The sequence below is a fragment of the Corvus moneduloides genome, chromosome 14 (genome assembly GCF_009650955.1).
Source record: "Corvus moneduloides isolate bCorMon1 chromosome 14, bCorMon1.pri, whole genome shotgun sequence".
Lineage (NCBI taxonomy): Eukaryota > Metazoa > Chordata > Aves > Passeriformes > Corvidae > Corvus > Corvus moneduloides.
In genome coordinates, this window is record NC_045489.1 from 20,518,982 (window position 1) to 20,534,845 (window position 15,864).

The window sequence follows — 15,864 nt, forward strand, 5'->3', positions numbered from 1 at the left end:
CCGGCCCTGCCCCTGCCGCAAGCCCCGGCCTGCTCGGCGCGGCGGGCGCTGCTGCGCGGCGCGGGCGGCCCACGCACGGCCCCGAGCATGCGGGCACAGCGGGCACCCGCGCGCCGCCGCGCGCATCCGTGTGCGGCACCCGCGCGGGCACGGGAGAGCACGTGCACACACGTGTGCACTGCCCGCCCACGCGGGCACGGCGGGCACACCCGGCGTGGGTGTGCTCACGCACCACCACCGAGCACATACGTGTACGCACTCCCGCACTCACCCAGGCACGCACAGCCCCGGCGTGGGCACGCACACACACACCGCCGCCATGCACATACGTGTGCACACGCTCACAAATGCACGGGCAGGCACGGCTCAGGCATGGGAGTTCACGTGCACTGCCACCGTGCACAAACGGATGCTCCACTCACATCGGCCCATGCATGGGCATGGGAGAGCACATGCACCACTGCAGTGCACCTGTGTGTGCACCACCCACGTGGGCAGGGCCAGCACATGCACAGGCATCACAGCCACACACGTGTGTACACCATCCACACAGGCATATGCACAAGTGGGCACATGCACGGTTTCCGTGTTGATATGTGTTGTCACAGACCACATGCACAAGCCTGCACACCCCACGCATGGGAAAGCACATGCACCATGTGCATCCACATAGATGCATTGTGGGCATGGGTGAGCACATACACTGCCACTGTGCACATATTTGTGCATTCCCCACATGGACAAAGGCAGGCACATAGCTGGCATGGATGAGCATTCACACTGTGGCCTTACACATTTTTGTGCACACTCCAGGCACAGGTGAGCATGTGCACCTTTGCCATGCAACCATATGGGCATATGGTGACACATGGAGGCACAGCCAAGCACGTGATGGCTCCACACACTTACTTGTACACACACTTCCACGTGCACACAAACATGTACTGGCAGCCCAGAAAGCCACCCATGTCCTGAATGCATCCCCAGCAGGGTGGGCAGCAGGATGAGGGAGGGAGCTTCTCCCCATCTGCTCTGCTCTGCTCTGGTGAGATGCCCAGGAGTGCCACTTCCAGTTCTGGGGTCTCCAGCGCAAGAAGGATATAGAGCTGTTGGAGCAGGTCAAGAGGAGACCACAGAGATGCTCTGAGGGTCTACCGTGGAGACAGGCTATGAGATGTGGGGTTGTTCAGCCTGGAGAAAAGAAGGCTCCGGGGAGACCTTAAAGTAGCATTTCAATATATCAAGGGGGCTCCAAAAGGAGAGCTTTTCACAGGGCATGTCAAGACAGGACAAGGGGCAACAGTTTTAAAGTGACCTGTGGTGTGTTTGGGTTAGACAGAAAGAGGAAATCCTTTTTCATGGGGGTGGTGAGGCACTGGCACAGGTTGCCCAGAGAAGCTGTGGCTGGCCTGTCTCTGGAAGTGTTCAGTGCCAGGCTGGATAGGGCTTGGAGCAACCTGTCATCCCTGGAAGATACCACTGCCCATGGCAGGAGGAGTTGGACAGAATGTCCTTCCAAGATCCCTCCAAGCCCAAACCCTTCTGTGATTCTGTGGCGTGCATGCATGCAGATACCCCCACAGAGGTGTGACTGCATAGAACATGCTCCAGAGTGTGTGTTGGAGCACACACACATGCATGCACACATGGGGATGTGCCGCCAAACAGTCCATGTCTAGGGAGAGAGGATCTGGCTTCACTTTCCACTCCACAGTGTCCCATGGGCCCCTGTGCTCATCTCTCACCCACTGCTGCTCTGGGCTCTCCATGCTGGCAGAGCCCCATATCCCCCCCTTCCTGCTGGGCCATGCTGTCCCAGCCCGGGGACAGGGAGGGCTCTCTTGTCCCTTCCCAACGCATGGCCTTGCCTTTTGGGCTGTAATGGACTGTGGGAGTGAGGGGGACCTACTATGGGGTTTGGACTTTTATGCTCCAGGATTCCCCATCTCCCACATGTGGCAGGGGTCTCTCATTAAAACATCACTACCTGCCATGTCCTCATCCTTCCCCAGCTCAGGTATATAGCATATTGTGGGACAGATCTGGGATCTGTAAAATTGAGAGATCATCACGATGGGGAGACAGACGCCAAGGCCAGGGGCTACGCCACCTTTGTGGGTTCTCTTTGCACCTCTGGGAGACTTAGGACTCTGAATACTACGATGGGCCTGCTAGCATGCATCTCCTCTGGGGTCCCACAAAGGGATCCCCAGGACACCCCATGCCATGCCCTCATCCAGCACTGAGGGCCCCAGTACCCAGCAACCTGGCCACGCCGCCATGCCTTGGGCCAACTGTCCTACCTGGCAGCAGCTGGAGCTGGATGGAGGAGCAATGGGGTTTTGAATGGGTCATGGGGCACAGTTTCCCTGTGCCTGCAGTTATCCATATGCAAGGGCTTGCACAAGAAGCCCTGTGAATTCACACTTACACACTTGCATGCATTCACCCATGTGTGCATTTGCTCACTTGCATGTGCACACATACGTGCATGCATTCACATGTGCACATCATACGTAGGACAAGTTCCCCCGTGTGTGTGTGTGCACTTGCATGTGCAGTCACTCACCACTAGTGCTTGTGAGCAGCAGCATGGGGCTGTGCCCTTCCCTGTGCCCTGCACACACGCGCTCACGCATATGGCATGTGTTCAACTGTGTGAACATGTGTGCTCACAGGCGTGTGCATGCATTCACCTATGTAAGTGTTCAGCTGTGTGCACTCACATGCATGTGCACACATCCACTTGTGCGTACATGTGTCCACTGGCGTGCACTGACATGCTTATGCCTGTATCCCCTGCGCAGCCACATGCTCGCCCTCCACGTGCTTCCGGCCACGCGCTGACACGCTCCCATGCGCGTGCACGTGTGTATCCCATTGTGCACTCGCCTACACTCACACCCGCCCCGTGCACTTGTGCTCAAACGCACGGACTCGCACTGGAGCACCCCCGGCGTCCCGTCCCAACACCTGTGCACGTGCACGCCGCCGCGCGCCTCTGCCCGCCTCCGCGCGCGTGCCCGCGCACACCTGCGCTCCCGCACCCACCTGCACGCGCGTGCTCCGCCCGGGGACTGGCGCCACCCAGCGGCCGCCGCCGCCCTTGCGCTGCCCCGAGCAGTGGGGGCGCGAGCGCGGGGTGCCCCGGCCGCTCCCTGCGACCGCGAGCAGAGGAGTCCCCAAGGAAGGCACTGGGCACCACCCTGCCGTACCGCGGTGAATCGGAGCACCCCGGAACAGGCTCGGCACCAGCACTGCGACAACCCCCCGGGAATGGCCACCCCCTCCCCGGGGCTGCCCCAAAAGCTCTGGCATCGATTCCCTAGCAAATTGCCAGGGAAAACGCTGCATCCACTATCCAAGTGCTGTGACCCGTACATGCATCCCTGGGGAAGGGTCCAGGCACTGACCCATGCCTCAACTCAGCCTAGGAGCACTGGGCGCAGAAGACACCCTGCCTACAGCTGCACTTCAGGTGCCCCCTCTGCCACGGGGGCATTCAGCTCCCAAGAGCTTGCCACGGCTTGCTTCATCCCAGCTGGAGCAATTACCCCCTCTCCGCTCCGGTGCCACTTGTTGGGGCCCAGGGACAAACCATGCGAGACACAACTGGGACAGATGTGCAGCTCCTGCTGCTTTACTGTGAGAGGTACAATGGCACACAGTAACATGCAGGCGCTGGCAGCTCCTCCAGCACAGGGCCCTGTGCAGGCCTGCTGAACCCCACCATGAGAGCAGCGTGGCCCCCAGTGGGTGCAATCTTTGGTCCTAGCAATGATCCTGGGGGTGGCTGAGATAGAGGGAATGTTGAGGACCCCACCTGCCAGGCACCACCTGACAGTACAGCCAGGCAGGTGTGGGGTGTAGTGTTTAACAGGCTAAGGGTAGCTCAGAGCAGGGGCAGCAACACAAGGGGGCTGCTGCTGGGGCACACAGGCAGGCATAGTTGCTGCCTGCACCCTGGGGCTGGGTGGTCCAGCTATGGAGCCACCCCAAAGCGCTGCAGCCCACCTGCCTCCCCAAAACGTTTACCTCCCTGCCCCAAGTTCCTGCTGGTTGCATTAAACCCCTGTGCAAAATCAGTATCAAGGCACTTGCTCATGCCATGGAGACAGGTGGACAGTGGCGGGGGGTGACATCTAAGTGCTATTTGGGGCTGTTGCAGCACAGAGGAGGGGACAAGTGCCCCGTTTTGTCCTTAATGTGGTTTTTCCTCTATTAATCACTCCTGGTGTTGGGCTAGAAGCTGCAGGTGAGTGCTGGATGAGGCCCGGTTGTCTCCATGCCGACAGCATTGTTGACAGAGGGTAGCTGCAGGCCTCAGTGTACTGATCCCGGAACCCCATGCCCTGGCAGGGTACCATCCCAAGACATGGGTGCACAGCACCTACTGGCACTCACCTTGGCCCCCTGTGGTCCCTAAGCCAGCAGGGAGCGGGTTAAGAACCTGCTGGCCAGGGCCATTGTTTCTGACACAATGGGGAGGAAGAGGATGCTGGGGCTGAAATTCCTTCAGCTCCCACCGGACAGATGGACAGAGCTGGACAAATAGACGTGACAGAGGGCGAGCATGATTTAACCCTTTCAGGTGCTGCATGAATATGCCCCAGGGTAGCTGGGGCGTATTTAAGGCATGTGGTGCAGCACCGGATACAAGATAGGCACTGGCATCCAGGACAAGTTGGAAGGACCCCATGGGCACAGAAAGACCCATGAGGGTGGTGGTAGCATCCATCCATCTAGTCTTGCTGGGCCACAGGCTGCTGAGTGGCCACAGAGCCCATGACAGCTCTGTGCTGGACTGGCAACCCTGCCCCTGCTTGGTAAATCAGAAAAATAAATAAAAGGCAGGGGCTGGACAGATGGACAGACACAGGGAGAGCCCACAAGGGGCTGGATCCACTTTGGCAGCAAGCTGGGACCACAGCCAGGATCCCAGATGGAAGCTGGGTAGGGGGCTAGCAGCCCTTGGAGGCCTGGCCAAGGCTCTCACGCAGGCACCTGAGCTGCTCCTGGCCCAGCTTGATCTTCTCCTCCAGCTCCCGCTGCTCAGCAATGAGGGCTGACTTCATCTTGACGAAGTGCTGGTAGTCCTGGAGCTGCTCAGCAGGCAGGTACCGTGCCACCATGGCACCCACTGCCTCCTCCCGCCGCCCCACGTGCTCCTTCAGCTCTTTGGCATCCTCCAGCTGTGCCACCAGCAGCCGCTGCTTCTCCCGCAGGGCCAGCTGTGGAGAAGATGGCTGGCATTGGCAGGGCATCCCACAGCCCAAAACCTCATGGGTGAGGGTCCCCTGCCCCATGCTCACCTTGTCCTCAGCAGGGGCGTGCGGCCCCAGGCTGCCCAGGGCAGTTTCCACCCGGGCCAGGCGCCCCGAGAGGGAGAGCAGGAGGTTGATCACCTTGTCCAGGTCGCCCACAAAGAGGCGGTACTTGTCGAACTCCCCTGGGGTGCAGAGGGCTTGCAGGCGGGCAGCCACATCCTCACCCAGTGCCCCATTGGCACTAATGTCCTCCTGCAGCCCCCGTTGTGCCTCCTGCAGCACCACCAGCTTGCGGCTCAGGCTCTCGATCAGCTGCAGCTGCCAGAGCAAAGGGGTCAGGGGTAACTGGGGCCACTTCCCATGGGATCGGGGGACTGGCACAGAGGTGTAGGGGTGCTGTGCTGGGACCCACAGAACACAAGAACCTTGTGGTACCACTGGTTCCCACGAGCTACTGGCAATTCCCAGTCCCCACAAGAATCTGTCAATGTCTCAGACTCCCTGTGCACTTAATGGATGCCTCCGGCCCCTGTGGACATCTGGGAACATCCCAGTCCCTGCAAGCACTCAGCATCTGGAGATGCCGCTGGTCCCCAGTGAGCATCTGGTGAGACTCTCAGGTCCCGCAAGCAGCTGACAATGCCCCTGGTCCTTGCAGACATCTGGCAATGTCCCAGCCCCTTGTGAGCATATAGCAATGTTCCTGGTCCCCGCAAGCATCCAGCAACGACCCCCGTGCCCATGAGTGCCTGGTGATGTCCCCAGTTCCCATGAGCAACCAATGATGTCTCAGTCCCTCTGAGCATCCAGAAATGCCCCCAGTCTCCATGAGCACCTGGCAAGGGCAGTGGGGAACCTTGAGGGCATTGTCCCCAGCAGTGTCTGTACCTTCTTTTCCACCAGCTCGTGGTCCACCTCCTCCTCATCCTCCAAGCTCCCCTCCACTACCTCCGGCAGCACCTTCACCTTGTTGGGTGGCTCAGCTTTGCCCACTGCAACACCGTAGTGCACTGGGAAGGAACTGGAGCTGGCAGCACTCCTGGGAGGCGGCGAGATGGGCTCAAAACCTTGCCTGGGTAGACAGAGATACAGAGATAAGGACTGGGGGTGTCAGCCTGCCCTTGGCATGGGGCCCGGTGCCATGCCAGCCCTACCTGTCCTGTGCCACAGCCTCCACATGCCAGTCCTGCTGGAGACACTTCCGCCAGGCCTGTCGCTCCCCTGCCATCAGCAGCTCACCCATCACCTCAGTGGCGGTGCCAGGGGGAGCCAAGGGGGCCAGGACATTGGCCAGGGAATGGTCCCTGACAGCCACGTCCCACAGCAGTTCCTCGGAGTCCATACAGCGGGTGTGGGGCCGGCTGCCCTGGCAGCTCACTCCCTCCACTGCCCCAGAACTGGGCTTGAGTGCCTCCGGCAGAGCAGGGCCAGGGCCACAATGCAGGGACAGTGAGCACTCACCCACCCCACGGGGACTGGCACAGCCCTGCTCCTGGCTCTGGATGAGCCTTTGGGGCTGCTCCTCCATCTCCCGGGACTGCTTCATCTTTGTCCGCTTCTCCCCAGCTCCTGACAACCTGCCAACACCCACCCAGGGCATGTCAGGTCCCCTGCCCACCCGTGGGGACATGGACACTCAAGGCAATGGCCATCCCAGGTAAAGAGGTCAGGGACACCCCACAACATAAAATACCCCCACAGGGTGCTCCAAGGGGTGGATTAGGATGCTCTGACACAGGGTACAAGGGCCCACAAAAGCCCCCTCGTGTGTCCCGGCAGTGCCTGCAGCCTCACTCCCACCCCCATGCCATGGCAGCACTTGCCTGAAAATCTCAGCGTTGGTAGCATCAGGCCCAGGAGTCCTGCGGAGTGATCTGGGGGGCTCAGGTCGGGGCCACGCACCTGGTGGAGCGGGAGGGCGAGCAGTGTGCCCCCAGGACTGGCCCTCCCGCTCCCCGGTGAGGCTCTGTGACCGCTCCCTCACTGCCTCAGCAATGCTGCGGATTGGCATTGGGGCAGCAGAGAAGGCAGAGCCATGCCCAGCACCATCTGGTGGGTGCTGGGATGCCCGGCGTTGCCTGTACTTCTCCCAGTTGGGGGGAGGTGGGCGGGGAGGTGGGGGGCCCTTCTTTTTGGAGATGCTGGGAGGGTCCAGCTTGGCACGGAAATGGTCCTTCCGGTCACGGCCCCAGGGGCTGGCAGGTTCCAGGTTGAGGTGGCTCTCAGAGAAGGCTCTGCCCCGTAGTGGGCGGTGCAGCGGATCCAGGGGGCTCTCAGTGGTGTGGGCCAGGCGGTCACTATCCCACAAGAGGTCGTGTGTGGATGTGGCCCGGTAGCAGGGTGGCCACTCTGGCTCAGTGCTCTCAAGGCAGGTGTGGAATGGGCCAAGCCTTGGGAAACCCAGTGGGTAGCTGGAGAGCTCACTAGAAGAGAAGGAAGCACCCATCCTCCCGCACACAGTCACCCATCTGGCAGTTCAGGCCCATTTCATGCCCTGCCTCATTTACCCCAGCGAGCCACCCAGTCACACTGGTGGGAGAAGCCCAGGCTCATCCGCTGGGCACAGCCTCCTGGAGATGGCCCCAGACCTCTGGGGAAGGGTAAGGGACCTGTGGATACCTCCTCACACTCCCTTGCCCTGCATGCCTCCTCCCGCCTCAAAGAGCACCACGCCAAGGATGGCCAAGGCAATATGGGAGGCACTTTGTACATCCTCAATCAAAATCATGCCAGTCCCCACATCCCCCTGGCGGAAGTCCCCACACACATGAGTGGCACACACATCCTAGCACCGTGGCACCTGGCATGGGCTCACCTGATGGACTGGCTGACTTTCCTGGTTATTGCAGGTGGTTCCCACTCATCCTGAGGAAATTCCTGGTTGCGGGAGGAGGGAGTGTGAAATCCCCCTCCTCAGCACCTCTGTCCCATCCCCATTCAGGTGCAGAAGGCATGCAGGAGGTCTGCAGGGCCAAACTGGGCACAGTACTCCGCACCCCAACCCAGGGTCATATTCCAGGGGTGCAAGGGGGTGCCAGTGCTGCTCCCCAGCACAGTCCCACAGGGCCAAGTTACTCACCGGGACAAAAGCTCTCTGGGGGGGCCAGGCATCGCTCTCCTCTCGCCCGGGATGGGGGGCCGGGCAGCAGCAGTCAGGGCAGCGCACCCAGGGCACAGGGTGACAGCGGCAGGTGTGGCCACGGGGCAGTGGTGGTGGGCACAGGTCCCCTCCACAGTAGCGGCAGGGCTCAGGGCACAGGGGAACCCCACAGGGGTAGGAGAAGCCCCGCAGGTAATCTGGCTCCCCCGGCCTCCCCAGTGGCTTGTAACAGTGGGGCTGCTCCCGGCAGCACTCAGCATAGGGGCCAGCAGAGCCAGGGCGGCTGGGTGAGGCGGGGCTGTAGGGCTGGTCCACGGAGAGGCGGCGGACATCCCGGTGCTCAGGGCCATGGGGCTGGAAGGCGCCAGGATTCCCTGCTGGCGGCTTGCTGTGCCGGGGTGGTGCCGGTCGGCTGCTCTCCTCAAAGAACCGGCGGCGGTCGGCGAAAGGCAGCAGGACCGCCTCGTCGCTGCCCTGTGGTGGGGAGCTGCGCGCCGCCGGGGCCTGGCTGTATCCCTCCAGTTCACTGGGGCTGGGCGAGTGCTGCGGCTGCAGCTTGTGCTCTGGGGACCAGCGCCAGCGGCCCCTGGCTGTTGGCACCACCCGCTCAAGGGACGGGGGCCCTTTAGGGGCTGGCACTGGGTCAAGGGTGGAGATACCCCGGTCCCCAGAGCGGCCAGCGTTCCTGCTGTCCTCACTCGGTGCAGGGCTGAGACACTCAGGCAGGGCAGGGGGTCGCTCTGCCAGTACACTGCCCTCAGGAGGCTCCTCAGTCTCCTCCACTGGCTCCTCACCAGGTGGAGGTGCACCAGGACCCCGGCTCTTCTGCAGCTGGGCCTTGCGCCGCTGGATCTCGTTGCGCAGGCTGGTGGCGAAGCGGTCGCTGCGGCGGCGCATCTGAGCAGAGCGGTGGGGTGGACCCCCAGCCCGCCGGGCTCCTCCCCGGCTCTCCTCCTCCCCTGGCCCCTCAGCGCTGAGTGCTGGGCTGGCCCCCTGGCCATCCTGCCCACAGGCTTGCTGCAGCTCAGGGCAGCAACGGCAGGGCGGCGCGCGGCAGCAAGGCTCTGGGCAGTGTGGGGGGTCCTGGGCAGCCCCTGTGGTTCCCCCCCCACTGCCCTCAGGATGCAGCGGGGACAAGGTCCAGCGTTGCCCACTGGGGGCTGGCGAGGCTCGCCCGCTGCCAGTGCCCAGCTGGAGGGAGCGGAGCTGGGAGGCCAGCAGTTGCTCGGGAGCACTGTGCCGGTGTGACATGTGGCCCTTGAGAGGGGACAGCAAAGGGTTGTCACCTGCTGTCATGGCATCGGGCACTCGGTGCATGCTGTCATCCAGGTATGGCTGATTATCAGACTCCATGCTCTCCCCCAGGAGTGGCTCAGCCGGGCATCGGTCCGGGTGGGAGCTCAGCATGTAATACTGGTCAGCAGAGAGACAGTCCTTCGTGGGGTATGACGCCAGTGTCCTCCTGCCCACCACTTCCACTTCCCCATCCCGCTGGCAGAGGAAGGTGTCAGAGATCCACCGGCCCTTGGCATGCAGCATGTCCGCTGACACTGAGGCCTGGCGCCTCTCCCCTCTGCCAGCTGGGGCTGGCCGCAGGCTGTCCCTCCTGACAGGGGGCTGGGGGGGCACAGGTGCCCGCCAGGCTTCAGGGTGCCGGCTGACAGATGGCTCAGCCCCTGTGGTCAGGTAGCGCCCGTCAGAGGCTTTGCAGGGGCCTTGGAGGCTGGAGTCGATGGACACGGCCTCTTCAGGACGGAGAGAGAGGGCGCAGTCAGAGGCGATGGAGCTGGCAGAGAAGGAGCTGTAGGCCGAGTCCCGCTTGCTGTGGTACATGCCCTGGTCAACGGGTGAGGGGTCTCCTTCATAGTAGGCCTGGCCGGGATGGTCCAGGCTCTCCATGCTCCCGATGGAGCTGCTCCGGTCAGTGCTGCAGTGCCAGGACAGTGGGTTCCACTGCAGGGACAGCTTGCTGCTGCCTGGCCCCACGCCAGTGTTACAGGCACCTGCCGCCCTCCATCCAGCTCCGCAGAGATCCCAAGGAGCCCACCCCCACACATACACCCTCCCTGGGACAACAGAGCACAGGGCAGCACAGCCCCAACCTGCCCTCCACCCCCAGCTTGGGGCCACCACCAAGGTTCCCTGGCACTGGCAGTGGGAGCAGGCACAGGGAACACAGGGTGTGTGTGACTCCAGCCACTCAAGACCTCCCAGCTCTGGCAGCGGGGGCAGTGGGACTAAGCAGCTCCTGGCTGTCTCCAGCAGAGCCGCCGCCCCTTCCTGCCGGGAGCCGGGAGTAAACAGCCAGGGGAAAGGGTAGTGCAGGATGAGGAGCAATGCCCGAAAGTGGTGTATGTGACCACTTATGCCACCCCCACTACCACAACCCAAGAGAGTGTCCCGTCTGCCCCCTCCCCTTGCACAGCCTCATAACTGCCCCCAGGGCCTCACCTGACATCACACCCCGAGGGCCAGGAGAGGCTGAAGGCATCAGCCGGGCAGTGCATGGTGGGGATGTCAGGGCGACTTTCAGCAAGTTTGGCCACATGCCAGGAATGGGGCCGGAGGACGGGCACGCTCCTCCTGCCAAGAGCAACAGCGGGAAAGGACAAGAATGGGGAGGAAGCCAGGCCAAGGAACCGGGGCTGAAGTCACTTCCTATGGGGCTTCCTGTCCCCTCCAGGCCAGCGCCCGCCCAAAGGGGACGGCAGCGAGGAGGGTCCAGCCCTGCCAGCACCTGGCACTGGGCACGGGGATCCTGAAGCTCACCCAACTGGCCAGGGCTCCCCAGACTGCAGCATCCCTGTTGCCACACCAACAGGGGACCGAGGACATGGCCCCTGCACAGCCCACAGGCAATGCCTTGAGCAGGGCAAGTGTCCCTGCCAGGACTGGACTGGCTCCACCAAGAACACTGGGGCCACGTCTGCGTCTCCCCCGCAACCCTGACCTTCCCCCTTGTTCATTTGTCCCTCAGCATCTGCAGCAAGCACCAGCCACATCATGTCTCTGGGAAGAGTCCTGTGCTGGTCCCTGTCCCACCCCTCACAGGAGACTCCACAGGAGTCTCTAGTCCCCCCAGCACATGCCACTGCACAGATCTGGTCAGAAGCCACCTCCTGTACCTCCAAAGTGCCCAGTGCTGCCACAGCATCTGCTGACTAGACGAGGAGAATGGCAAGCTGCGAGGTCAGCACAGGGACTTCCCAGAACCCCCAAACTCACCATGGATGATGCTGAGCCCCAGCACAGTCCCGCGGGACCCCTGCCCCTTGGGCAGTGCCCTTGCGCCGTCCCTGCCCCTGAGTGCTGCTGGAGCTGGAGTCAGTCAGGATGCAGATAGGAATGGATGCAGTTGGAGGGGTTGGGGGGTGGGAGGACTGCGAGGCCCAGCCCTGCCTCTCCTTCCTTTCCCAGGCAAGCCGGCAGGCAGGAGGCAGGCAGGCAGGAAGGGAGAGGAGCGGCCACGCTTGAGGCTACCGCCCAGCAAGGGGGTGGCGAGCCCGATGCCCTGCCCTGGTTCTGCTGGCTGGGGAACCCCCACCCAGTGGGAGTGCTGACAGCAGCAAAGGGGCTGCTCCCCACCCTGTCCCAGCAAAGGGCACCTCCAAGCTGGAGACAAGGGCACCTCCACATTCCTGCCAGTCCCCCAGGCAGGTAAAACCCCACTGGCCCTCCCTGTGTCCCCTCCACAGCACTGCCAACCTGCGAACGATCATCTTCAGAGTGCGGTAGGAGCCCTTGATGAGGATCAGGGCCTCCTGGCGGGATCCGTACAGCGGTGTCCCACTGATGTTTACCAGCTCATCACCCGGCTGCAGCCGGCGGGACAGTGCAGCCTTGCCCCCATCCTCCACCTGGGTGACAGAGAGTGGCGTCAAGGGGGGCACGGCCCCCAGAATATCCCAGGGGATGTTCCACAGCCGCTGTGTGTCAGGGGAGAAAGGGGCTTTGGAGAAGGTGCCTGAGCCCCAGGCACCACAGAGAGATCTGCGGGGCCAGGCTCTCCCCCTTCTCTGGTCACATGAATTTCTGAGCAAGGGCATCGGGGAGGGGGGAGAAAGAAAAATGTCCCATCCCAGCAGATTCCCCCGCAGGCACAGGCAGCACAAGGGCCCTTTGTCTGGCGTGGATGCCAGCCCCCTGCCACTGCTTCCAACCCCACATTGAGCCTGTCTGGGCACCCGTGATGATTTCGATGCCCAAAGGATGCCATCCCGCCCTATGTGCCCATAGGAGACAACAGTAGGGGAAGTGCTGAGCCCTGGCACATGCCTACCCTCCCTGACACCCATGGCCAAAATGAACCTGGCACTCTGTACTGCTGTGCTTAGAGGAAGCAGGGCCATGGTGCTGCCAGCATGTGAAACCCTGGGCCATCCCCTCTGCCCTAGCCGGTAGGTGCAATGCTGGCAGCCCTGGGATGAGCAGTGCCCAGCTGGGGTAGGCACAGTGCCCATTGCCAGCACTGATCTCTGACCATCCTGCCACTGCAATGGCCAGGGATCGCCAAGTCCAGACTATCACACTACAGGGCTGGCAAGCGACTGAAACTGCTGCGTGGTGGCAGTGGCACAGGGCATGCAGGTGCATGGGGCAGGACCCAGGGTGCCCCATGCCCAGCGTGGATGTGGCAAGACCCTACAGCTACCCACAGAGCTGAGCTAACCTAGCCCCATGCTGAGGCTCCAGCACCCACCCTGCCCAGTTGCTCCCAGGCCTGGCCAAGGAATGAGCTCTGCTCACAGTGCCTGCAGGGCCGGCCTGGGCAGCAGCCAGGCCCCAGTGCCAGGGAGCACACAGGGCCTAGGAGGTCAGTCATCGTGCATGTGCCCCTGGGCACCACTTTCCAGCCCTAGTGCTGGACAGGGCTCAGGGGGCATTCCACCACCCCCGGACAACACGTCACCTTAGGAGGGAGGAAGGCAGGGGCAGCCAAGCCTCCTGCCCAGTGTACCACTGCCCCACGGCCCTGCCTGGCACAGCTGTGCCCAGAACCGACAGCTTTCCCATTTTTTCAGGGATCTCAGCACCACAATGCCATGCCCAGGCTGGGCACAGACCAATGTGCCTGCCTGTCCAGGCAGGCTGCCCTCCTACCCAGAAGTCAGCCATGGGGCCGCCTTCCTGGCAGGGGACCCTGACTGCCTGTGAGGGCTCCCAGTCCTACCATGTAGTCGGTGGAACACCTGGGTTTACCCCTTCCCATGCTGCTGCCCACCACTGGGCACCAGCAGAGCATGCAAGGCAGGCTGCACCTTCACCCAGTCCTCTGTCCAGCCATGTGCCCACCCAGCCCTGCCTGCCACGGCCATGGGGATGGGGATGAGTCAGAGGTGAAAGGTGTCCCCACTACTGCAGGACACCACCAGGTCTGCACCCACGTCTGAGCCATCACATGCACCAGGATGGACAGGCTCAGCCCTGGCATCACTCGCCAGGAGCTAAATTTGGCACAAACAGCCCCTTGTTCTGCCTTTGCCACCAGCGAACTCAGCACTGGCGGCCAAACCCCACCGCCTGCTGCCCTGCCTGGCTGGGCCAGCCCAGGACACTTCCCCAACACCATCCCTGGAGTTCACTCTGGGCTCTCATGGCGGGTACCGGATGGCTCACAGGAATGTCTCAGGAGAAAATTGTCTTAGAAGTCACAACCAGAACAGTGCCAGAGCTGTGCCCACTCTGCCCCACACCAACGTCCCTCCTTGCCCCCGACGTGATCGGGGGATTGGGGGAGCCTGTGCCAGAGGGCATTCGCAGCCCCATGGAAGGCTTAGAGAGCGTGTGAGCACTGCCGTGGGACTCTGCCACAGGAACGGATCCCGCCCGGAGTGGACTCAGAGGCCAAACTCTGTCACCAAGTGCGGGGACGCCCTTCCCCTTTCCGGCCCGGGCCCCCCGCGCCACAAGCGGGGGCCGCCCCCTCTCCGCACACACCTCGGCCGGCCGCAGCGGCGGAGCGATGGCCCCGGGGGACCCTCCCCTGAATGCACAGAGCGCTGGAACAAGCCCCTTTTGTCTGCCGAGCACACGCGGTGGCGGCGTGTCTGGGGGAGCGCGGGGGCCGACACCCCGCGGCCCGCAAGCCACCCTCCTTCTCAAAAGTGGTGGGGAACATCCCCGAGCCCTCCCATCGCCTCCCATCCCCTCCTCCGGCAACCGGCGGATCCACGGGGACCCTCCTCCCCGAGGGCCGGCAGCGAGTCGGGACGCGGGCAGTTACTCCCTCGGCGCCCGGCTCCCCACCCGCCGGCGGAGCCACCTCAGGGCGCAGGGCTGGGACCGGAGCCACTTTTCCAGCTCCCCCAGCCAGACCGCGCTGCCCGCGTCGCGCCGAGGGCGTGGAACGGCCCGGGGGTGCAGTCAGCCCGGCTCGAGGCAGGGAGCAGCCCCGGGGCCGCCAGCCCGGCCCGCCGCACCGCGGCTCAGCAGGACGGTGACACCGGGCAGGCAGGCGGCCAAATCGCCCGGTGACAGGGCCCCGTCCGGGCTCCGCGGAGGGGTGGGTATTGGGGTTCCCTTGGCCGCTGCCCGGCACCCTGCGGGTCTCCCCGCGAGTCTCCCCGCGGGGCGATGCGCTGGCGGGGGCTGCGGGAATCGGTGACCCTCTGTGTGGCGAGACGTCGGGGCCGCAGCGGTCACCCTGAGCATTCGCTCCCGGCTGCTGTCGGGCCCCGCTCGGCACCGTACCCCAGCGCCAACCCAGTCCCGGGCACGGTCCTGTCCCTGCGTTCCAGGGGTGCCGGGGCATGACGAGACGGACTCTGGTTCCCCACCGTGGCCCTCAATGTCCCCGCAGAGGCCGGTGCCCGGGGCACCCATGGGCGGGGCACCGACGGATGGGTACACGAAAAGGGGCTGACCTCCCCCAGCTACGGTCCGTGGGACGGGACCGGGAAAGACGTGAGGGAGGAATTGTGGGGCCGCCCCCGACGCCAGCCCAACGGATGTGCCAGAGGAATTTCTTCCTGCCGCCGGGCCCGGGCTGTCCCTCCGCCCCTCTCGCTCCCACTTTTCCCCGCGGCTCTAAGTGGAGGGTCGCGGGGATCGTGGGTGCGAGTGGCCGCCCCCGTCCCGCCGCGCCATGACACGCGACCCCGCGGCCGGGGCTCCCCGCACCCCCGACACCGCCGCGCATCGGGTGTCCACCCATATCCCGCGTCCCGCCACGGGCGGGAGGCCCCTCGCGGGGGGATGCTGCGGAGCCCACGCGGGACTGTGCCGGCGGTGCCTACCTTGGAGACGATGAGGGGCTCGCCGTGCTCTAGCCCGCCGCGCAGCGTGAAGCCCCAGGGCGCGCCCCCCTGCAGCTGCACATGCACGTACTGGGGGGCGCCGGGCCGGCCCTCGGCCCGCTCCATGGCGGCTACAGCTACAGCTCCATCCCGGCCCGGCCCCGAGCTGTGGAGGAAATGACACCCCCGCCCGCCCGGGCTGAGCGGCGCGGGGCGAGTGGGGGGCGGGGCCGGCCCGCACCGGGACTGCTCCGCTGCCGCC

The 15,864-nt window shown here is 63.7% G+C and overlaps 1 protein-coding gene across 5 annotated transcripts; it reads right to left on the reverse strand.

Moving 5' to 3' along the window:
• Positions 1-3,613: 3,613 nt before the first annotated feature.
• LOC116450885 (protein Shroom4-like) lies at positions 3,614-15,817 on the reverse strand. Of its 5 annotated transcripts, none has more exons than XM_032123801.1 (11): positions 15,603-15,817; positions 12,073-12,224; positions 11,593-11,775; positions 10,819-10,950; positions 8,347-10,294; positions 8,083-8,144; positions 7,091-7,564; positions 6,422-6,844; positions 6,156-6,339; positions 5,313-5,585; positions 3,614-5,231 (listed from the first exon to the last, which is right to left on the reverse strand). In XM_032123801.1, exons 1-11 carry the CDS (start codon positions 15,726-15,728, stop codon positions 4,962-4,964), a joined length of 4,227 nt encoding a protein of 1,408 aa, XP_031979692.1. In that variant the 5' UTR covers positions 15,729-15,817; the 3' UTR covers positions 3,614-4,961. The 5 variants fall into 5 exon arrangements, with proteins under 5 accessions (XP_031979692.1, XP_031979691.1, XP_031979690.1 ...); XM_032123800.1 differs by having other exon boundaries at positions 7,091-7,657; XM_032123799.1 differs by having other exon boundaries at positions 7,091-7,690.
• Positions 15,818-15,864: the final 47 nt, after the last annotated feature.

Excerpts from the sequence above, each read along its gene's own strand:
- LOC116450885 (XM_032123799.1), bottom strand. The coding sequence starts at position 15,728 with ATGGAGCGGGCCGAGGGCCGGCCCGGCGCCCCCCAGTACGTGCATGTG. Across the intron at positions 5,586-6,155 it reads ACGAGCTGGTGGAAAAGAAG|CTGCAGCTGATCGAGAGCCT; the intron begins GTACAGACACTG and ends TTGCTCTGGCAG. Across the intron at positions 5,232-5,312 it reads ACGCCCCTGCTGAGGACAAG|CTGGCCCTGCGGGAGAAGCA; the intron begins GTGAGCATGGGG and ends TCTTCTCCACAG.